At 43.6% G+C, this 24,705-nt stretch overlaps 1 protein-coding gene across 2 annotated transcripts in view; it reads right to left on the bottom strand.

The window, feature by feature from the left end:
• The window catches only part of SNX10 (sorting nexin 10), a 41,434-nt gene extending 22,810 nt beyond the window's left edge, over positions 1-18,624 (bottom strand). Inside the window, exons 1-2 of one of the 2 annotated variants that reach the window (XM_066628264.1) lie at positions 18,533-18,624; positions 6,464-6,512 (exon numbers count right to left, since the gene is read on the bottom strand). In XM_066628264.1, the coding sequence (XP_066484361.1) occupies positions 6,464-6,487 (24 nt within the window). In that variant the 5' untranslated portion in view covers positions 6,488-6,512; positions 18,533-18,624. Of the gene's footprint in view, positions 1-6,463; positions 6,513-17,494; positions 17,580-18,532 lie in introns of those variants that run through there. The other variant, XM_066628265.1, reaches the window with a different exon arrangement.
• Positions 18,625-24,705: the final 6,081 nt, after the last annotated feature.

The raw sequence follows: 24,705 nt of genomic DNA, 5'->3' as shown, positions 1-24,705 counted from the left end.
TGAACAGGATTTGACTTCCTTCTCCAACCCATGTACAAGGAAACATGGTAATGACCAAGCAAACCTCTTTCTGAACTTCCTTCTTCCCAAATCATATTGAACTGAGCAAGTAGGGCATACTCCCCACCTGAACCCAACATGGATCAATGAAAATCCACTGCCTGGTGACATTCACTCTATCCTCCAGGGCAGGAGGTCTGGCTCAGTTGGTAGAGCTGCCGCCTTGTATGCCTGAAGATCTGAGGCTGCCAGTTCGAAACAACCGGAAGTACCTGAGAACTGAGGACACGCTGATATACTGATGAGCTGACCCTCGGTGGCAGAGAGGAGCTGCTGTCAAGTGGAACGTGGGAGGCGAAGGGCCAGAGAGAGGCCAGACCGGGAAGGAATCCAGCTGGAACGTGGAGTTCTATGAAAGACTAGAACTATTCAATTGTAAAAATCCCTACGGGAGTTTAGAACAGCCTGCCTATGTAAACCGCCTTGGATTAAAGTCTGAGGAGAAATCTGACGACCAAGAAAGGCGATATATAAATACCTGTATAAATAAATAAAATAAATATCCAAATATCGGCAGATGGAAGAGGAAGGCAGTAACTGCGTCAGGATCCCTGACCTCTCTGGAACCCTCCAGGTGATAGTCCCCTAAGGGAGACCTACCCCACAGTGTGAGAACCAGTGAGTTATAAACAAGCCCCTTCAGCACATGAGATCTCCATTCTCAACACAGAATGCAGTGCAATTCTCAAACCACTCACTGCTCAGTGGTAGCAAAACAAAAGCTAAACAGGGTGTGAGGCACTTTGCCTGGACGCACTGACCTTCAGTTAATCATTGCAGTCCCTTTGCATTGTAAGGTTATCTAAAGAGGAAGCCTAATTGAGACCAGCAACTCAAAGTTATTGATAGGTGAATAGATTGCATTTGCATACTGACACCATAAAACCTTTCAACATATATGCATTTGTGATAAACAATGATCCCAGAGGGATTTTTCCCCCTTGGAATTTCCGTTCTGCATCTAAAAGAGACCTTGCTAGGAATTTCCCCTTCTGTATCTGGACTGGTGATATTTCTAGCAGTGTTTGTTTCAGTGTTAACTTACCCTTGGCCCCTTTGCCCTTCTGAGAAACTGCTGTCACACCCCTATTTTCCAGTGCTTCAACTTCTGCCACACACCTTGTTTTGGTATGCCTTCCTGACAAATAGGACTTGTTCTTGTGCTATCCCTCTCCTCCAGTTTTCAAAATTCTGCTTCTCTGTTTCCACTAGAAAAATGTCCCTGACCCTAGAATTTTCTTTTGGGAGCAAAGGGCAATTTGTGCAGCTAGCCAGTCAATAGCTCTCTGCCTAAGCTACCTCAGATGGCTACTAGGAAGATAGAACACAGAAGAAAGAACCATGTACCCTGAGCTGCTTGGAACAAGGGTGGAATAAAAATATCATAAACAGAATGGAAGTATAAGCCGGTTATTCCATTGCTCACAAAGCTCAGTAAATCATTGGCTCAACTTCCAAGCCACCATTTTGCATCTTGTTCTGGCTCTGATTGTTTGATGTGTGTTCTTAGAAACCTGATAAGTAGATCCCAAAAGCCTATCCCTGATATAAGAATAGGCCCTCAGTTTGGCTGTACTTGTCATAAGAGGCGACTAAACAGCCACCGGGTAGATGGGACTCGTCAGCCTGGGAAGGCAGCTCAGCTGAGAGAAGGAAAACTCTGATCCCAAACCTCCATTGCCTTGTGGCTACATCCAGTTATGGAAAAGGCTTCAGGAGTCAACCTCGAGGCAAAATCCAGAACCGGAGTCCCTGAGGCAGTTCGTGGCTGAACACAGTCACGTTCTGGCAACTCCTGCAACGTCGCTGGAACCAACTGTATTGGCCTCTTCCTTTCCATTGGACCATTTCAGCGACGTGGAGAGGGGGGATTTGCTGCATGGGTAACAGCCTATCCTCCATACCTACTTTACCCAGGCTTTGCGCACTGGAGAGGACACTCTGTTCCAGAACCATCATTCAGAGCGTGACACCATGGTCTTCCGAGACTGAAGGATGCCAACAAGATCCCTGATATAGTTCCAGTTGTCAATTACTCCAGGGGGGTTTAAAAAAAATTTTTTTTGCTGCTTCCTCATTAAAATGAGTTTCCTGGGAGTTAATGATCAGCACTTTGCAAATTCTCATTATGGTTACAACAATTTTGGCAACTCTGGGAAATGTAAAGGATGGAATGAGTTGGTTGTGTTCACTCATCAAAGAGCTGAATACAGAAGTTTTATTTTTTTCCTGAGCTTCAAGAAGAGCAATATTTTAATAACTCTAACAAATGAAGAATGCTTCGCTTTCACTGAGGATATCTTTAGTTGACAATGCCTCTATGGCAACAAGAAGAGCTAACAATTAATAATAAGGTAGAATGCGAAAAGAGGGTAGTATGCAGTGCAGATTTTTTTTCTGGCAAAAATAAAGAAGAAAATTAGTCTTGCAGTGATTAAACACTGTACAAGCCATAAGGATATATGAACAACAGATAAATAGTCACGTTTTTGCAGTTTCATAAGTCACAAGCAACTGATGAGCAACTCAACAAAGAAATGAGCAAGAGCGTTTAGAGAACAAGTCACATGCATTCCTTTACCTAATGAACCAAGCTCTGCATTATTTTCACATTTTTGTTTTTCACATTTTTATACTGCCCTTCCTCCAAGGAGCTCAGAGTGGTACTCATGGTTCTTTCCCTCCTTTTGTCCTAACAACAACCCTGTGAGGTAGGTGAGGCTGAAATAGTGTGACTAGTCTAAGGTCACCCAGGAAGCTTCAAGGTTGAGGAGGGCTTTGCATCGGATCTTCTAGGTCTAAATCCAACTTCCAAACCACTACACCATCCTGCTCCTCAGGATGAGGAAGTGAGGGGAATTTGCCAATCACTAAGTGGCACAAAAGGTGCATTGGAAGTCTCTAACCTGAAATCTAAGGGATATCAATGCATTTGAGGACTCTGGGGCAGGCCAAAAGGTAGGCGACCAGATATCAGGGAAGAAGCAGGTCACTGAGGTGGGATAGCAAAAGCAGCAGTTTAGAAGTTGCATCTTTTAGCCTTGTCACACAAAGAAAGTCTCCCTTCATTGATTCCATGTCAATCATTTCCCACACCCTTACTGTCAATAAGAAGAATTTCAGGGAAAAGGTAAATGCTCTTGTCTTGACCCAGCATAAAGTACATGTGAAAAGGTGTGACTGGTGAGGCGCTGTTTTAACACCAGTGTGTTTTTGAATCAACAGATCAAACTAAACAGAACTCCTATGCATGCCCAGCAAGGTGCCTGGAAGCACCTCTCCGCATACAATTATAATCACATTATTTGCCATTTGTAGCATGTGATTTCAATTCTGTCTCATTGAACATAAGTGTTGGTTTGGGCTCATTGAAAAACACAGCCATATATGTTTTATTTGTAAATTTGCTGTCTGCATGAATGAACGACATGTTCTTTTTAATGTCACTATGGCTTCCTTCCAATGCCTTTTTAATGGGGAGATCCATCAGCTCTAACATCACTGTAGTGGTTCATTTTAATGGCTGTAAGCAGATGCATACCCAAATAGTGAACATTTAACAAGGGAAACTTGCATATCTTCCATATGGGCTTATTTACATAACATATCTATTGTAACAAGAAGAACTATTCTCTAGATTTCCTCCTCATTTGAAAGTCACAGAAGAACCATGGGTAACAAGAAGGAAGGTCAAAAGCTCAATAGGAGAACAAGCATTCTATCCTGAGCATCTCCAGTTAAGAGAATGTCAATTCTAGGAAGACCTCAGCCTAAGATGTTGAACATTACTGGTTGAGATGGACTGCTATACTGGATCGGCATAAGCAAGGTTGTGTGCAGTGCAGAGTGTAAAATTCAAACTTGCCAAGAACATCATTTTGGAAACCATTGTTCCATAGTCATACAAGATGTAGAACTATGGTTTATCACAAACCAAAAGTGGAAACTTTCAGTCATGTGCGGGAAGGATGATGAAATAGAAGAGAAAGCCAAGGCTCATGCCTGCTCATTCCCACATTGGGAAACCATAATTTTCTGCTGCTGGTGAATTAGGCCAGTTTGTCAATACAGGGCATCCCACGTTATGCATGGGGATTCCATTCCAGGACCCCTGCAGATAAAGAAACCTGCAGACGGTGAAATCCACGGGTTTTGGGGGACCCTGTAATCCTCTGGAGACAAAGGGAGCTGAATTCCCACTACCTCCAGAGAACGTTCTGAGGGCTGGAGAGGCCACGCACAGCCTCCCCAGCTCTCAGAACACCTTCTAAGGCCTTACATGGTCACTTCCAGTTTTCAGGGAAAGTCAAAAGTCACATTTAAAGACCTTAAAAGGCCTTCAGAGGGCCACAGAAGCCCTCGTCGGCCCTCAGAAGGCTTTTTAAGTACATTAAATGTAACTTCCAGTTTCCCCTGAAAACTAGAAGTGACTTCAGGTTCCAAATTCGCAAATACAGCAGGCCCACTGTATATGAAGAGCAGTTGTGTTTTTCATTGATTTTGTACCCATTAAAAAAAAAACGCTTCCTCAAGAAAGTAATTGACCAGACTTCTGAAATAAAAGCTACATTTAAGGGTGCTTAATCACAGAATCATTGAGCTGGAAGATACCCACAAGGTCATCTTGTCCAACCCCCAGCCTGTAGCAGGAAATCCTCCTAAGTATCTCCAGCAGGTGCCTATCAATCCTCTGTTTAAACATCTCAAGTGAGGGAGAATCCATCACCTTCCTTGGTAATTGGTTCCTCTGGCATGATGAATTTCTTCCTGATATCCAACCAGGAATCTCCTTTCTTGCAGTTTAAGCCATTTCTGGCCAACGTTGCATATATGCAACAGGGATCAAACATGTACACCTGAGGGTCAGGCACTAAAGGTGGGGCCTCTTTATCCGTGGGTTTGGCACCTGCGGATTTGTCTCAGCACATGTGCCAGACCCATGCTGGAAGGTCACACCTGACCTCCTGAATGGGACCAGAAGCACCTTCCAGTTGCCTCTAGAGGTCCTCTGATGCCCCCACCCATGGATTCCATTACCTGTAGGTTTCAATATCCATGATGAGTCCATCCAGGAATGGATCCCTGCAGATACTGAGAGCCAACGTGTACTCTTTTTAGGTTCTAATGAGCAGTGCACATGCAGAAGCAAATTTTTACATATAGGTGGCCTTGCTGAATGAGTTTCTAGCACAGACACTCTAATCACCTCTTTGGAGGGAATGGGAGGTGCTGAATTCAGACATCCCCCATCACCCTAAGGCAGAGGTTAGCGACTGCTAAGTGTTTACAGGGGAGGGGTATTGACACAATCACCATGATCTCACCACTGCCAAGGATGAAATAGTTTTAAAAAAAAACTTATGACTCTCTGAAGGGTCCAAGGAACTCATGATACCCTCTGCAGACCTCCCCATGCCTCCAAAGTACTGTAGAAATTTTTTTTAAAAAAAGCTTCTTCAGGTTTCGTGAATAAAACTGGAAATGGCCTTTTGTGAAAGGGTTTTTTACAGCAGTTTGGAGGTATAGGGAGGCCTGCAGAGGATGTCAAAGGCTCCCAGATCCCCTGGAAAGCTATAGGGATCTCCAGGTAAGTTTATTTTAAAAATCCTTTTGTCCCCAACAGCAGCACAATCATGCCTTAAGGGGGAAGCAACAGAGGTTCACTAGGTGGGGTGATGGATGAGGTCCATATTGACAGTACCAATCATCTATATATACATAGAAAGTTTATATGTACAAAACAGCATGGTGCGCAGTTGTACCTGAAAATATATCAAATGCAGCTTTAGGCCAGACAGACAAAACTGCTTCCTCATTGCCTTTCTGAAGCATGTGTGTTATGCTCAACATTTCCAGGAAAAAGAACATGCAGCTGTGTTAAAGATTCCACTTCAAGAAGCATTCGCTTTAAGACTGTTCAATATTTAAATCACACATGTACGTGGAAGGCCTGACACAACTCTTTGCTCCCAAGCCCTACGAAATTGCACAGATCAGCAGAATTCCCTTCTGTCGTGGCCCTTTTTATAAAAGCTGAGTGACTCTTACAATACCACCCTCCCCCCATAGAGCATTACAAACAAGCAAGTCAGAGGAACTACTTTTGCCTCTCTGCATTGCCACAATTACACAAGCATCTTCACAGCCAAAGATGCTACCAAATATATCTCCACAAAGGAAATCAGTTACACAAGTCATCGCTGTTTAGATGTTTCTACATTTCCATACAAGATGACTGCAAAAAGTCTCCTAAGAAGAGTACTTGCCCAATGCAGACGTGCTTTCCCTAACATTTCTCCTTTCTCTTATATAAAACCAGCATCTTCCATTTATAAAAATTAGCACACCTTTTCAATTCGTATTTTGTATTTGTATTTTTTTTCCATCACAAAAGCACTCTTGCCTGTTTTTCATGCTTTGGCGTCATCTTCCAAACTGCAAGCGAGATCAGCCTAAAATATAAGAATGGAAAAACCAAGTAAATATAATTGAAGTGATACGTAGCCCTTTGATACATGAACACAGAATGAAAACCACTCCAGAGGGTTAGCTGGGTTGGGTTTGTTAGCAGCAAAAACAACAAAAAATCTTGTACTCGTAGTACCTCAAAGACCTTCAACTTTATTATGGCATAGGCTTTCATGAACTAAAAATTTTTTTTTTTGAAAAACAGAACAGACTACAGCTATGTCCTCAGTTAAAGTTTTTTCATTATAAAGTTGATGAGAGAAAAATTGATTTCCGCTGGGTCCACTGTCTGTGTAGAGTTTGCATGTTCTCCCCATGTTAGCATGGGTTTTCTCCAGCCTGGAAAGCTCATGTTTATTTCAATGTTTAGTATTAGAAGTGTTTTGGGTCTTTCCTGCTCCAAATTTCACTTCCGCCATGAATTCACTAACTAGCCTTAGCAAGCCACTCATTCTCAGTTCCACAGATACAATATGGGGTTAACAATACGTGCCTTATAGCAGCAGTCCCCAAATTTACAGTAGTCATGGCACCCTTCTTTCACAGCAGCCTATTCTTCTTGGCTGTCCCAAGTGCTGCCATCTTGGAACGTGTGAGACCTGGCACAATCCAAGATTGCAGCACCTGGGAGAGCCAGGATGGCCACCGGGGCCGTCCCATGGCGTATCCATGGATTTCATGTTCCATGACGCACAGTCTGGGAACCACTGCCTTACAAGGTTGGTATATCTACACTGATACAAGACAATAAAGGTTGAAGTGCTTTGCACGCTCAAGAAATGCTATCCAAATGGAAAGCATGATTCTAAAAATAAACCTGTTGAAATAGTATTTAAAACATTTAAAATAAAGCAAACACAAAAGCAACAACAATTATTCACCATTGCATTACGTATCAAAAGCTTACACCTGAAAGGCTGGCACACCTGTGAAGAGTTCATCTATTCTATGAAGGTGTTGTACATTTCCAAATGACTCATGATGGTATCAGAATTAACAGGAGACTTCAAAGTTAGAGATGAGAATCAAAATTAGAGAAGAGGATGAAAGTGTACGACACACATGCTCCAAAATCAAGATAACCTGATTATGAAAACAGCTTGCAAAGTGAACCTTTTTTTTCAAGTTCAGACAAGCAACAAAGCCAGACATGTGACAAAATGAAGAGAGGAGCCGTCATCGACTCCCTGCCTATATACACTGGTATAAACCTTGGACTGGGAACAGCCAAGAGATTTGTGTGTGTGTGATCCCAGAAAACAAACTGTATTATTAAGGGCGCAATCCAAACAGCACCTTTTGGGTAACAAAAAGTGGGTCAATTCACACAACTGAACTGTGGGTCTGTTGGTTCTCCCTATGTGATTACAAAGGGGCATGACCACATCCAGCTCCAACATGCCTTTCCCATCCTCTGAATTGTACTGGATTCAGCCAAATCATTTTGCTTCCTCCCCTCCTAATGATTTGAAGAGGAAAAGCAGACGAAGCAGGGGTGTGGGACAGACTGATACACATCCTTAATTGAAAGCAGTGGTGTCTTGGATGGTACTATCCAAAAAGGCCCCTAGTACGGTTTCCCTTGAAAAGTCACTTGTTCCCTGATCTATAGGTCTATTCCTGATACCATAGGAAACAGGTTCCTGATCCATTCCCCAGTTTGACAGGGAAGTGAGAAGAAAATATTTACTGGAGGGGGACGGGGAAGAGATAGGTGACCTTTGCCAACTTGTTGCTGCACTGGGACAGCAACACATCTTGGTTTCATGACAACCTGTTACACCCTAAGGTTTCTGGCATTTCTACAATTAAAATCCTTCCCAAGCTTCATTTCATGCTACTGCTATAGCCATGCTGTTAAAAAGAATGTCCAAGGTCAGCACTTGCCCACAGAGGAAGGTGCTTCCAGTTTGTGGCACCTGAAGTTACTCACTTTAGGGCTGACAAATTAACTGGGTAATATCAGTGGTTAGGACCTGACCACAATCTCGCTACTTGTTCAATGAAAGCCACTGTGCCACAAGTGCATGTGGAAGGGAAATTACCAAAGTGACACAGAAAAGAAGAAAAATATATATATAACTGATAACATGAACAGAATATGGTTTCCTAACTACAAGAAAAGGGACTAAAGGGGCTAAGAGACTCTGCTGCAAATCAGGCCCTGTGAATTTCTTCTGCCAAATCTTTTCTTTGCCACAAACTCACTAGGTGGCCTGAGGCAAGCCTCCCCCCTCAGCCTCAGTTTTGCAAAATGAAGGGACAATAATACTTACCTCACAGGATTACTGCAAAAATGACATCAAGATAATACATGTGGAGTGTTTGCACACTCAAAAAGCACAATTAATTAATCTATTATTATTATTATTTTTAAACTCAGAGGAAGTTTTATATATTATAGCAGTGGTTCTCACACATTTAGCATCGGGACCCACTTTTTAGAAAAAGAATCTTGTCGGAACCCACTGGAAGTGATGTCATGAGCAGAAGTGATAGCATCAAGCAGGGAAATTTTTAACAATCCTAGGCTGCAATCCTACCTACACTTACCCAGGAGTAAGACCTATTTACGATCATTATTGAAAGCATATACATAGTACTCTGTTAAAAGTACAGGTCTGTAACTTTTCCCCAAATGCAGTCACATGCTATGGTAGCATCAAGTCTAATATATTAAAAATAAAATAATGAAATGAATGGGGACCCACCTGAAATTGGTTTGTGACCCACCTAGTGGGTCCCGGCCCACAGTTTGAGAAACACTGTATTATAGTATAGTCTATAGTTGTGGTTTATCCATTGATGTGTTAGCATATTCCTAACACATCAAAGGCATAACCTTGACATAGGCACAGAAAAACATGCCTGCACAAAGAAGAATGATTTTGTTTGACTATTAAAAAAAAACACACACACAGGTAAGCTGAGGGATGAAACAGTTCAGCCTTGAAGAAAACAATCATCCATACTGGGTTCTTCTCTGTCCTCAGGTAGGATACTCCACAGATGAACTTGAACCAACAGGAGAACTGAACTGTCAGACCAATCTACACTAACACTGATTGACTGACAAGATCAAAAACAAGCTGCCCCACTTCATAGGCCCTTGAGACAAAGTATAATTGAATTCATTCATTCATTGTCTCCATATTATGATATTATGAGATGTCTACATATGAGTTTTGGAACTTCTAAAAGTAACTCACATAATTAAGAAAATGGGGAAAAGTGCATTACCTCTTTTCTGACCACACTTTTAAATCAGGAAGTTCCCAGTATACCCAGCCAAGCACATCTTGAAGGGCAGAAACTTTCCAAGTTGCTGCAATAGCAGCTAATGGCATAAACATGTGGGGGGGGTCCTTTAAAATGTGTCCAATTGGGAATGTTCAGTATTAAACACTGGTCTGCGGTTTCTCATGTTACCTGGCAATTCTGTCAAGGTAGCAGTTGCCTGCAGGAGTCAAAGTGAGCTGCAAGTGCAGGCTTAATTCATTTTACTTAGCAACCCACTCTGTAGGGATTAAACACACTCCAGCCCATTTGCAGCTGGGTGCAAGGGTCAATGAGGCAGCAAGCATAAGCAAGCTACTTCTCCAAATAAAAGACAGGTGTGAGATCATCTAATGGCTTATTACGTTGATACAGCAGAAGACTGCTAATGCTGTCAGTCACAGTGTGTCCACTTGCCCAACCAGGCTCAGGGGAGAAATAAACATTGGAGAGGACACACTATCCCAGAACAAATTGTCCCAAAACATAATTATAAGTTACAATGTCTATAGGCAACCTCCAGGTTTTAGAGTTAGCCTTTCTCTGAATGCCAAGCATAAGGAAGTGGCCGATAGGGTATAAGTATCTTGTTGTCTGTGTGCTCCCAGAGGTATCTGGTGGACTACTGTGAGATATAGGAAGCTGGATTAGATGGACCCTTGGCATGATCCAGCAGGGCTTTTCCTATGAGTCTGCACCAAATGCCCTTTGCTTATTTATTTAGATTTTGGTATCCTCTTCCTTGATTCCTAATGTTCCTGTACTATTATTTATGCATTTCCTGAGCACAGGTGCTTCCCCTGCCCAGGACTTTGTTCCTTGAGTAAACAAGGGTCACGTGCTCCAACAAGCTTCTGAACAATGGATGCTTCCTGTTTCTTATGCTTGTCAAACATTCAGGGAGAGAACGGCCCAATTCAGATGACCCAACAAACCACCTTGGGCAGTGAATGCGAGCCATGAACCCACACGTTCCTTCATTTTTCCTCCTCGCAAATCTTATAGCAAACAAATCTCAGCTAGTGTTTTTGAACCCTTTGTTTACTAAAATATCTGTGATACTTCCATTGCTCAGTGGATTGCACCAATCTCATCCCAGAGGTTACCCAAGGTATGACTAATCCATGATTAGTATGATCAATATCATGGATTCATGTGACACAAGCAATCAGCATTTATGTATTCCCTGAGTGGTTACCTAGACAAAAATTAATTATTGTTATTGTGCATATACAGTACACAATGATTGAGTAGTAATTAGAATCATGAGAAAAAAGAAACTGAAAGAGAAAACTAGGATGCCTCCTGGGTTCATACAAAATCATGTTGTTTTCCTGTTATATTTTATGTTATGAACGTGAGTCACTCTTATAGTAAACGGGAAAGCTTTCTTACAAAATACAGTATTTACTTACTTTTCTAGGTATTTCCTAGATATGTTTGCTGCTGTTCCACCTCCTAAGAGTCTCTGAAGGAGGCTCATATTTGGTTTAACAGTTTCTCCTTCCCTTGCCCACAAAGGCATATGTGTCTTGTCCCACTTTGTAGAATTTTGATTTATTTATAGAGGGCCATCAATTTGTGTGGCACTATGCAGCAGAAGAGATCTCTGTCCTGTGGGGCTCCCCAGTTAAAAACAGACACAAGGGGGATGACAAAGGAATAGGAGAGGATTTGTGCCAGGGAAAATGGGCAAGAATATGAGCTCTTTAGGTTTATCTGTAGTAAGCTAGAGGAAACAAAGGGGAGTGCTAAAGGCTTTGCAGAAGAGATGGGTTTTGAGAAGTCAACACCATGAAAAAAAAATTCTATCAAAATAAAAACCAACATATGGAAATTTCTCTAATTCCCAGGGCTCAAATGAGCAACAAGGTAAACCACACACTGCTATGCATGCAATACTTGTATTTTACTTCCTCACATGGGTGATATAATGGTGGGCTACTGACTCTGCCTCTCAAGTGCTCAAGTGGAAAGTCAGTTAAATAAAAGCAACAGAGGCAATTAAAAACATGCTGTTTTCTGAATAATTGCCCCAGAGGAGTAAGGTTTATATCTGAACATGAAGGCAACCTCAGAGGATATGCCTAATGGTTAACTTAACCCATTTCTGCCCAGCCCACAGGTATACACGTTTGATCCCTATTGCATATATGCAACGTTGGGCAGAAATGGCTTAAGGCAGGGGTTTTCAAACTGGGGTGCCTCGATGCCACAAGCTGAGGGCCCTGGCATCTGCCCCCTTAAGGTGCGGGAGCAACAAGGAGGCAACGACGCAATCCCCAGGATCATGTCACTCTGGGGGCTGCAGGGGCTTGGCTGCCTTTACCAGACCCTCCTGCAGCCTGCTGGGGGTGCGGGGAGCCCTGCGTGAGTGTCTTCCACAGGATAACTTCATCTTTCCCTCAGATTCTCATACGACCTGACAGCAGCAGAGCTGCCAGCCTCTTTGAGCTCCAGAAGTTCTCATCCACATAGTTCTTTGCCTTTCTCACTTCTTCAGGCCAGCTACCTTGGGTTCACGGGGAAAGATGTTCCTTAACTGTCAGGAGGCCATTGCACCAAGCACATATTCAGCAGACAGTCATACACATGACATACCATCCAATACACTGCTGGCTTTCTACCTTCCTTAGTTATTGCTTCTTTGGGTTTTCTTGGGGGGGGGGAGTTACTGCTTGTTTATTCAGAAAGCTAAGTCTTACTTTGTATTTTCTATTGTTTCTTTTGGAAATCTTAGTTCTGATGAGGGGCAATATTACTGCGCTGGCCTCCATAATGTACTGCTCAACTATCATAGGTGCTTAACTCACCTGTTTACCTCCCATCGATGCTTTGCTGCCAGGATGTTTTCTCACTAGGGCTCCCTCATGCTTGCCAGTTACTTCTACATTTATAATTCTAGCTAGCCCCTTCCAATCCCAGCTCAATGGGCTTCCTCCTAAGTCTCCGTAGGACTGCAAATTAAAAGTTGTGAACAGCAACATGGCTCTGAATTGGGCTTGGCAGGAATACGAATATGAATACGAATATGAATATGAATATGAATTCAGACTTCAATGTCATGATTGATAGGAAGGCTCTCTGTAATTCTCACATCAGAGCTGGGATTTGAACTCAGAGTCATTCTCTATTCCCTATCCACTTGCACTTAGCAACAATGAAAACACTGAGACAGGATAGTTCCTGAGCAAAGAACTAAGAAACCAATCCTAGGCATGTCTACTCAGAAGTAAGTCCCATTATAGTCAATGGGGTTTACTCCCAGGAAGGTGTGGACAGGATTGCTGCCAAAGTCACACTGTGGTATAGCAAGGGATGGAAGTGTGCATGCGCAGCTAGGTTGCTTAACAAGTCGCACTGACTTCAAGCAGCAAAACTGCAAGCATGACTGCAGAACAAGTCTTGAACACATGACCCGGATCTTCCTGGTCACACTGCTTCCTCTTAGAAACAGTATTCATTCTTGCAAAATATAGAACACAGGTGCAATACCTACTGGAGCAAAGCCACTTGCAAAATATTTCCTGTGAATGAGCCTTAAGAGATGCCATTGCCTCTTAACCTATTGCAGTGGCAAGAAATGCCTTCTCATGTCTGTTGACATGTAGACTGCCTGCTGCCAATTATTCCACTGTGCTTCTGATCCATGCTTGTGAGTAAGGCCAAGCAATGATTCAGGTTGGCATCCACCTAGCAGAGGTGATGGTCTGTGACAAAATCCATGAGACTGTGGCACTGCACATGATAGAGAGGTTTGAGAAGTAATGACTTGCTAAAGAGGAAATAATAAGGAGAAAATAAAAAGTCACTGCAGGATGGCAGGAATGAAAAAGGAATCAGGAATAGATTTTTCTGTGTGTCATAGAATTAGGAAGCAATTAAAACAGAGGCTGTAATCTACAGACTCGTTAAATGAAAGCACAAGACACTGAAGTCAGTAGCATTTTGCAGACATGATGTCTCCCAACAAGTGAGGGGGACAAACAAGAGTGCTCTGGTTGGCCACACAGACACAGCCCGCATTAACATGCTCGCTGGCCACGCTCTCCAGACCTGTGTGAACTCAGCACATGCCTGCAGAGGGCAGTGTCATAAGTTCAAGCATTACAAGAATGAAAAATGACAATGGTCAGGTTCACATGATCTCCCCTTACCTCTTCTTTTACGCAACAGGAGAGGAGATTAGAAGATTCCATTTCTCGTTTGCAGCAAATCATAATCCCTATTTGGACATTTAATAACTAGCAGCACTGTACTCAGGTAGTGGCAAAACAGAAAGAAGCTGGCACACCACACTTCTGGTGTAGATTCACTCCATAGCCACAGCCCAGCTGTTTATCATGCCATCCACAGACAAATGCTGTACCCAGGCAGGGACATGGCTATGCAGTGTATCGGTGTCAGGGCCACAACTAGCTGAGGCACTCACTTTCCTCACTTATCCAGGCATGGTGTACCCAGTTATTGGATCTCTGAGCGAGGCAATAGTTTGCTCACAAACCAGAATCAAGCCACAGTCACACATATTGGGAAGCTACAGTTTACCACATCTAGAAGCAGAAGTTTAGATCTCCTCAAAAGAATGCAAACGAATGTGAAAAAGCAACAAGTATGAGATTTGCCACTCTTCATTTGGATAATGGCAAACCACAGTTGGCTGTTGCAAATGCTGTCAAAGGTTTCACTGACCCATGTGCTGGTCTAAAGCAAAAACTGTATAAACTGCAGGTGGAGGGGGACATTTAGTGAGTCAGTGCAAGCAGCAAGAGCCAAATGAGCACATCCCCAGGAGCTGTTACACAATGCAACACACAGTTTGTCCCTGTTTCTTGCACACTGTATTATCTGTGGAGTAGCCCACTGCCATTTACACCACACACCAAGGCTGCAGTCCTGAGCATGTTTACTGAAAGTAAATCCCATTAAATGCTTTTCTGAGCAAGTAAACTTGCCCTGCGATTCCAAATGAATGTGTTCAAACCTGAGTTGCAAGTTGGCACTTTTCAAAACTTTCAACTCACCATGAACCTCTAGAATTCCTTGTGAGGGCGGGAAAATCTACACAGGGACCATAAATAGAAGCATGATTACTAAAGGGACATAAACACCACTGCCACTTAGAACAAAGTGCAAAATCAGCAGTGGCAGAGCATGCTGGTCACCAAACATTTTAATCAGACTCAGGTTCTTTCTACAATGCAACAATACTGTACTAGAATCTATAGAGAGGACACCAAAATTCAAAAACGTAAGAACAATATGAACAAAAAAGAATGTATAGTAATGCCTGGCTTCCAGCACTCAGATATAAAAGAATTTAAAAACTTGGAGTAGAAACCTATATAAAATTGTGGTAATGATGAACAGGCAAAGAATGTTACTATGCCTTTAAAAATTCAAGCAAGAGCTGGCAGTCAAGGAAGGCAGTGGCCAGCTAAGAGATGAGAGGATACAAATTCTTTGTAACCCCCTGAAAATGCTTTCCACAGCTGAAAGTGAAAGTTGGGACTAGATCTTACAATGTGTTTTAATCTTTGGCTTAAAGACTCGAGAAACAATTTAAATCATGTTTTAAACTCATCTAGCCATGAAAGCCTTAGTACGTTTGTAATCTCTAGGAAGTTTTTTTCCCCATACACTATTTCTTTACTCTGCTTCCTACACCTGTTTCATTTAGCATGTGTTGTCCTGAGTGCAATATTATAAAAAAGGAAAAGCCTAAAATCAATAAACCCAACCCAAAGTTTGATGCAGAAATCTGCTGCTGTCTGCACTGTGCTTTCAGCCAACAGAAGCAGTGTATTTGGGGTAACACTATGCTCATGACCACAGTGTATTCTGGCTAGCTGGTCAATTGCTAGGGATCAATTGCTTGCTACCAGGAAATACTCTGGGAGCTGAAACAGTGGGCAAGTTACAGGAAATGCCTTCTTCAACAAGAAGAATGAGTCCTTCTGTTCCTAAAAATGAGTCACAACTTGGCTCATCCTCCTGGTAGTAACTCCTCCCATCATCTTCCACAGCTGCCAGGGAGCATTCTATTTTCCAGGTACATATCTGGAGAGTTATAGGAGGTACAGTTCAGACTTAGGCTTAGTTGACTTGTGCAAATTAGACTATTTTTTTTCCAGCTTAGCCAAAAAAAACCACATGGAAAAAAACAATAGTTTAAAGAGTGAAGGCAATTCCACTTACTAAATGCAGTCAATTCTCAATGCTACAAAAGCCAAGATATAAAAAATATTAGGCTGCAATCCTATACACACATTCTTGGGAGTACAGCCTATTGAATACAATGGGATTTACCTCTGAGTACATATGCATTGGATTGTGCTGTTACACATTGGTACATAACACTACCTGAATTGCACTTAATTCACAAACAGTATAGCTCCCACTATTGGAAAAGATCTGGTCAACTAGATTCCTTTTGACAACTCTGCCAGCAGTGTCCGTTTGTAATTATCGCAAGTTTGTGGTCTCAACTCACAGGAGCTGATTGCACAAGAATCTAAAGCAATTTTACCTAACCTATTCACAGAGACAGAACTTCAACTTATTACGGCATTGAAAAACATCTCTTTAGTTTTCTCTGTGAAACCAGAAGTCACCTTATATGAGCTGCCAAGCTCGGTATGAGCCTGGCAGAGGCTGGGGACAGATGGCCTATGCTGGGCTCATTTTCCTCCAGAGGCAAGCATGGGGGGGGGGTGCACTGGGCACACTGGACCCAATTTATGGATAAGTGAATTTGCAGATACTGGATCCAAGGACTGGCTCCCCCCATATCTCTATCTGCCAAAGTCTTCAGCCAGTAAGCAGAGGTCACCTATGCAGACATTCCAGACCTTTGCACAGTAAACATGTGGGGGGGGGGAGACTTACAGGTCTTCAGCTGAACATCTGCATTGAGCCTCTGTATGTATAACATACCCATGAAGCTTCTTCTGTACAGTTGGGAACCATGCTTTCCTCCACACACAGTTGTACACGCACAGACATAAACATGCAGGCTCCAGGCAGACATTCAACAGGGGTGATGCCTGCCACCGCAATCTCATTCCCTACAGCCCACCCATTCACAATACACAGTCTGAACACTTGAACAGGGCTCTCTCCACTGTGGAATGTTGGCTTAATATAGTTAAGGATACACTAACTATGTAGAACTATTAACTATACATTTACACGCCAGGGTACAGCAACATACAATTCCAATATTCCCCATTCTTTTTGTACCAGATGTACCTAGCTAAAATACCAGGAAATATCTTTTTCTCTCTTTTTTCCTAAATATGTTGTAATATCTTGATTTATCCAGACAGCGCTGATATTGACTCCTTTTGGGTTTGACTTGGCTCTGTACATTTCGTTACTTCAGATTTTTGCTCTATTTTTTTCTTGTAGTTTGCATACATATGTACCTTACTGGGGGGTTTTTTTGGGAGGGGGGGGTGACATTTTTCTATCAATAGGTTGGATCTCTTTCAATCAGGGCAGACAGCTGCCAATATGGCAGGGCAGGTTAATCACTTAGTTACTGCAGGATCACTTAGTTACCTGCCTGTGTAAATAGGTCATCATCCCAAGCCAACCCCAACAGGCACCAATGTCACATCTACTCAGGTTACAATCCTATCCATACTTACCTGGGAGTGTATACCCCATTGACTATAATGGAACTTACTTCTGAGTAGACGGGGATAGGCTTGGGTTCTACGTCAGCCCTAAGAAATCCCCCGCAGGTACGTGCGTGCCTGCAGCTTGGCTCCCAAACAGGTCATGGCTCTGAAATCGGACTTTACGCATGTGCGTAAATAGCCAACCGGAGAGAGGATGAATCCCAGTGACGTTTCAGCGAGGCGGAGGAGAAAAGAAACCTCACTATTCTGTTCTGGCCGCCTTGCCCTGCTACTCACCGTCCAGCGTGCACCGTGATCACTCCCGACACTAACCCCCAGCAGCATCACACCACAACCACATAGCTGACCGCGCGGACTAGAAATAAGAGCATCATCTCGCCTTACGCACAGGCAGGGCGGGTCGTGGAAGCTCTCCTGCCCCTTTCCCACCCCAGCCTGGCAAGACACGGCTAAGCGGGGACTCTAATCCACAGGAGAATGGGGCTACAATCCTATCCACACTTTCCTGGGAGTAAGCCCCATTGACTATAATCGGACTGGCTTCTGCGTAGACATGCATATGATTGGGCCCTAAGGCTACAATTCCATCCACACTTTCCTGGAAGTAAGCCTCATAATGGGACTTACTTCTGAGGAGACATATCTAGGATTGGGCTCTAAGGCTACAATTCTATCCCGTTTCCTGAATATAAGCTACATTGATTATAATGGGACTTACTTCTGAGTAGAGATACCTAGGATTGGGCTCTAAGGCTACAATTCTATCCCACTTTCCTGGGAGTAAGTCCCACCGACTCTAATGGGACTTACTTCTGAGTAGACATGCCTAGGATTGGACTCTCGGTCCCAAAGCTGCGAAGAAGCGCGGAGGCGATCAGGGCTGGGTAGGCGACGCGCAGAGCTGCGCCTTTACGCGCAGTGGAAGAGCGGCGACAAAGCGCACTCCAGGGCTTGGCGACGCAGCGCAACAAGCTCCGCTGCTACCGCACACGCTGCCGTAGAAGCTGGAGCCTCCAGGGGAGAACCACCTGCCGGACTGCTGCCTGCCTGCCTGCCTGCCTCCTAAGGGGCTTCCCACTTACCCGGCTCGTCCTCCTCTGCGCCTTCCTGGCTGCTGCTGATCCCGATCGCAGGGGAAACAACACAGCCCCGAGTCGCCAGCGCAGGCTGAGTAACACCATCCAGCCGCAGCAATGGGCCGAGCCCGGCACGGATTCGAGACTCAGCGGCCACGTGAGCCGGCGAGAGGCGGAGCCGGGGCGTGACTCTGCCAGGGAGCGCGTTGAGCCGGAGGAAGGGCGCAAGGAGGAGAGGCGGCTGCGCTGGCTCAGGGCAAGGCGGGGAGGAGTCTTCCCGCAGCCAGACGGACGCCGGGCCCTCCTCGCCTGCGATGGAAGCAGCAGCGTTCCAGCACTGGCAAGATGCGAGAGCAACAAACCTATTAGGCAGTCCCATCCTAGCCACACTCTCCTGGGAGTAAGCTCCATTGACTATAATGGGACTTACTTCTGAGTAGACATGCATAGGCTTGGGCTCCAAGGCTGCAGTCCTATCCACACTTACCTGCGAGTGAGCCCCATTGACTCTCATCGGACTTACTTTTGAGTAGACATGCAGAGAATTGGGCTGTTAGTTGGGAGCAGTGGCGTAGCTAGAGGGGGTGCGAAGCGCTAGGTTTTGCAGGGAGCCTCACCGCAGCGTGCAAGCTGCCTCTCCCCTTCTGAGCCATTCGCTCCAAAGGGTAGGGGCTGCTTGCAAGCTGCAGTGAGGCTCCCTGCAAAACTTATCGCTTTGCACCCCCTCTAGCTATGCCACTGGCTGGGAGTAAACCCCACTGTACACATCCTGATTGGCTGCTCCCCCTCCCCACTCTCCCCTTCTCTGTTTCTTCCCTCCCCCCCCTTTCACTAGGCTCCTGTTGGCTGCTTCCTGCCTGCATCTGCTCCTGTTCTTTGATTTTATTTATTTTGTCGTGAGTGAATGAATGAATATCCTTTCCAACTTTTCTTCTTGGGTGCAGCAGCTCATAACTATTGTCCTTAGTGGGAAGGTAGCATCAAGGAGGAGCTGAATGGAAAGGTCTTATTTAGCATAGCATGTATTATTTCCATGCAGTGGCACCACTAGGGTTTGCATCAGGAGACCAGCACATCACCCCCATGATGGACCTCCTCCCATTCAGTGGGCAGGGCAATGCCCTGGGAGGTGGGCCTGGGGATGCACCCTTGCCCTTTTTTTGGCCATAATTGTTTGTGTTTTTTTGCTATAACTTTTGATAGGATAGAGGTATTTCAACACAGTCTGTTTCATTGCATTCTGCATTAAATCACACATTGGATGATATATAATATGTTGATATCACTAAAAAATACCTAGATTCTAAAAATTTTGGCCAGTAGTGGTGTTACCCCCCCCCCCATGTGCATCACCTGTGTGGCCCACAACTGTAGTCTCAAAGTGTATTCATAAAAATTAGGAAACACAGACTGAGGAGACACATAGATTCTTTTCTATTAAAAGACAATTAAAAAGTATACTGCCAAAAGGAACATAGTGTAAGAAAAATCTCATAATTGAGTGAATAATTACTTAATTACATAATTAAGTGAATAATGATCCCTGCTGGGTCAGGCCAAGGACCCATCAAGTCACTTTTCCTGTATCTCACAGTGGCTCACCAGATGCCTCTGGAAGCACAAGACAACAAGATACCCCACCCTGTTGCCACTCTTTTACGTCTTGCATTCAGAGATAGGCTACCTCTAAAACCAGAAGCTTCATACAGTCATCATTTCAGTTGTGTTTCAGAATTATGTTCTGAAAATAATTTTTAATGGTTATCTTATTTACAACTTGCATTGTGCATAAGTTGTGTGTGTGTGTTATCATTAACAGCCTGTGGGATAGGTCAGTATTATTCCCATTCTGCAGGTGGGAAACTGAGGCTTAGAGAAGGCCTGAAGCCACACAATGAATCACTGGTCATGACTGCACGTTTTTCACTCTACATCTAATTTATCCACTGGGCCACACTGGCATCTTTAATGCAAGTGTGTAATGTACTGGGAGGAGACAATGTAGGGAACAGAAGGTTGTGTGAGGTATAGTTAAAATGTGTTTACATAAATTACCTTCATAACAATCTGCAAAATAGGTCAATGGTGTTCCTATTTTCCAATCTAGATGCAAAGGGAATGATGCAAGCTGATGCCTTGTTCAAATCTACCTAATGAGTGAGTAGAGATTTTAACACTACTGTATTGTATTTATAACCCTTTTCAAATCCAACACTCTGGTCTGGGCGCTCATTGACTACTTGTGAAGCTAAAGGCAGTTCATTGCTTAAAGAAATGTTTTAAACTTTTTTAAATTATTTTTTTATTTATTGCAGATACAGGGCAAGGAAATGGGTTGGATTTAGGGATGGGTCTACACAGGTTACACATCAGGTTTTGGCCTTGGATTACGACATGCATTCTTAGAAAAAACAGTAATGTCTAAAAAAAAAGAAATTATCAATACAAATATTACCCCATTTATCATTAAAATTTTTACTAATTTATCTAGACAGTTAATATTAATTATGTAAAATTATCTATCCAGTCAAAAGGGCTTCCAATATCTTCTTATTCTGCTTATCTCTCTCTTTCATTCTTTCTGTTAAAACATCCATTTCTGCTATATCATAAGTCTTATCTATTAATTTTCCTCTAATTGAAGCATCTATAGATTTCTGCATTTGTTCATATATTATTCTTGCTGCTGTGCTAATATGTACAATAAGGTGTTAAACTTTCTTACCAGGATCTTAATAATAATAATTATTATTATTATTATCTTGTGCTCAATACTTGTGAATCACTTTAGCTGAAGAGTAATTAGTCGATTACTCCCTATTACACGTTTCGAGACTTGGGGAGAAAAGCTGAAAGATAGATCAAATACTGAAGATCAAATGAAGCAGGTCTTCTCAAAGACTGTGTTTTACTTTGGATTTCCAAAGATCACAAAGGTAACTCAAAACTATGCCAATTATTGTGTCCAGATTTGAGGCCAGGTTCATTCCATGCAGGAGCTTTCTGCTGTATTGCCACTAATTGGTTCACATAACCTGTTCAGTCACTGTTAGGAAACATAGACATAACACATCATGGTGTTCCTAGGTCTGACAAGTGTCTTATTTATTTTTCAGATTTTTATACTGCCCTTCCACCAATGAGTTCAAGATGGTTACATAGTCCCTTCCCTCCTTTTTGTTCTCACGACAATCCTGTGAGGTAGGCTGGACTGAGAGATAATGACTGGCCCAAGGTCACCCTCAGACAGCTTCATAGCTGAGCAGGAATTTGAACCTAGATCTTGCAGGTCTAAGTCCAACACCACAATCACTACAGCATCCTGGCTGTCAGATTTATCCAGCAGCCAATCCTATGATTGGGCTGTGAGGCTGCAGCCCTAGACCCATTTACCTAGGAGTAAGTTCCATCAACCACAGTGGGACTAATTTCTGAGTAAACATGAAAAGGAATGCTCTGTTAATACTGTACTGTACTCAAGTAATCCAAATAAACCCAGATTAAAGGCCTATCCATTAGTCCCTTTCAAAAGATCCTTATTCGTGAGAGTTGTACTGGCAGGAAACAGCATTTGCTCTGTTTATAAATAAATGACCCTATTCCACATGTACTGAAGCTTAGCGATTATTTGTAATTACCTGTACAATTCTGCAAAGAGCAGGCTCATGCTGCAAGCTCTTTAAGATCATGGAGGGCAACCCATTTGAAGCAATGAAATGCTTTTTTCCTACTGATTGAAACGCACCCTTGCACAATCTAAAACACAGTAAAAAATATAATTTGTAAAAATTAACTATTACCTGATACTACATATGCCCCTTCAGTTGACAAAACACAATGATTTAGAGTCAAACCGAACATGACACTACATACGATTCATCAGGACCAGCCTGTCCATGAGGCCACTGAGGCAGATACCCCAGGTATGGATTGGCAGTGGGGGGGGGGTGGCTTCTATCTGAATGCTTACTTCCACCCAGCCTCCTCCGATTCTCTGGATTTGAAAGGGAAGAAAGGAATGGAACAGAAGAGGAAGCAAGGAGAAGAAGAAAGAGGTGCTCCCCTCTTCTCCACATGTCTTCTTCCCTACCACTCCATTACACTATTGCTTTTCAAATCCAGGGATCAAAGCAGGGGTGGAGAGAGCATTTGACACACTCTTGTGTAAAGCAGCTGATGGCAGCTGGTACCAGAGATTATCAATTGGATCTCTCAGCTTAAAAATCCTAGACCCATTTACCTAAGGAGTACCATAAAACATAGTGGAATTAATTTCTGAGCAACCATGCAAAGGAATGCTTTACTTTTAAAAAGCAGACGGGGTAGCAGTGGGAAAGAGAAGGAGGAACTTGGATTGGGACCATGGCTCTGAGTGAGAGATTTTTAACTCTTTCCCCATACTTTTCTAGTCTAAGGGCCCAATCCTATCCAATTTTCCAGTGCCGTTACAACTGTGCTAATGGGGCATGCACTGCATCTTGTAGTGGGGCAGCAGTCACAGAGACCTCCTTAAGGTATGGGAACATTTGTTCCCTTACCATGGGGCTGCATTGTAGTTGCACTGGGGCTGGAAAATTGGATAGGATTGGGCCCTAAATGAATTAGAGCCCAATCCTGTGGTCTGCGGCATGGCTCCGTGCCATGGCTCCATAAGGCACGTTTGTGGGGCTCACCACCAAACGCCCAACAGAGCTAGCCCAGCACCAGCCGGAGCTGGGCAAGGGTGTGGCGCTCGCTCGGGTTCTGCCCGGGTCTGGTCCACAGAGCCGCGGAACGGGAAGGTGGGGGCATGGGGTAGGCATTCCCGGGAGGGGGAGGTGTGCCAGGGGTGGGTGGGAGGTGTATTGGGGGGGAGGCGGATCCGCGGAGCTGTGCTCTGCAGGATCCAGGGCGCTCATGCAGGGCAGAGCGACCTACATGAGTGTCTTTACTTTAATGCTGACCTTTTGGTTGGTGCTAAAGAGAATAGCCCTGTTGCAAGGCTGCTTCACTTACTCGGGGCCTCCCGCGGTAGTACGGGATGCACAGGATTTGGCAGGAGCCCTCCACGAAGCCACCAAGCCTGGGCACTGCGGGCAGCTCAGGATTGGGCTGCCCATCATTCTCACACCCACTCACCCCAAAAGTTACCATTTGTCCCATTAGAGAAAACTTATGATACCCATAATTCATTTTCTCTTTTATACTGCTTTGTTGTATATTGAAATCATTGGTGTGTGTGTGTGTTTTCTAATTTTGCATTGGCATCCTTCAGTCTTGGAAGATTATGGTATCGCGCTCTGAAAAGTGGTTCTGGAACAGAGTGTTCTCTCCAGTGCGCAAAGCCTGGGTAAAGTAGATATGGAGGACAGACTGTTTCCCATGCAGCAAATCTCCCCTCTCCACGTCGCTGAAATGGTCCAATGGAAAGGCAGAAGCCAATACAGTTGGTTCCAGCAGGAGTTGCCAGAACGTGATTGTGTTCAGCCATGAACTGCCTTGGGGACTCCGGCTCCGGATTTTGCCTCGAGGTTGACTCTTGAAGCCTTTTCCATAACTGGATATAGCCACAAGGTAGTGGAGGTTTGGAATCAGAGTTTTCCTTCTCTCAGATGAGCTGCCTTCCCAGGCTAACGAGTCCCATCTACCCGGTGGCTGTTTAGTCGCCTCTTATGACAAGTACAGCCAAACCGAGGGCCTATTCTTATCCCCAGCTGACAGGGGACATTATAATGTTTTCTAATTATAACTGCTATATTACTGTTTTTGCTATTGCAGTTATTTGCATACCAATGTGTTTTGGTGGGGGCAGTTTTTAGACTGTTGGATGATTGATGGGATTCTGCTGCTACAATTCACTCCTCTCTCTCCACCTTTCCAACTTTCCTGCCTGAAACTGTTACCAAAAGGGCTATTTTGTTTAGGGGAATTATTACACTGCCCTTATTGGAACATCAGGACCTTAGGCTGGATAACAAGAGGGCATAATGCAGAGAAATTCCCTTTTGCTTAAAGAGGAGACTGAGAGAAAGATCAATAAATCATACCTAGATTTATCAATAAAATCAATAAAAGATTATGGTTTATTACAAAAGAAGGCAAAAATAATGCACATGGAGAAATGATATTTCTTGGTCCTAATGCTTGAATACAGCATACCTAGCTTTCATGGTGGTTGCGTGTGAAGAGTATTTGGTGCA

Source organism: Tiliqua scincoides, chromosome 5 (genome assembly GCF_035046505.1).
Source record: "Tiliqua scincoides isolate rTilSci1 chromosome 5, rTilSci1.hap2, whole genome shotgun sequence".
Taxonomy (NCBI): domain Eukaryota; kingdom Metazoa; phylum Chordata; class Lepidosauria; order Squamata; family Scincidae; genus Tiliqua; species Tiliqua scincoides.
This window is presented reverse-complemented; position numbering and strand designations above follow the sequence as displayed.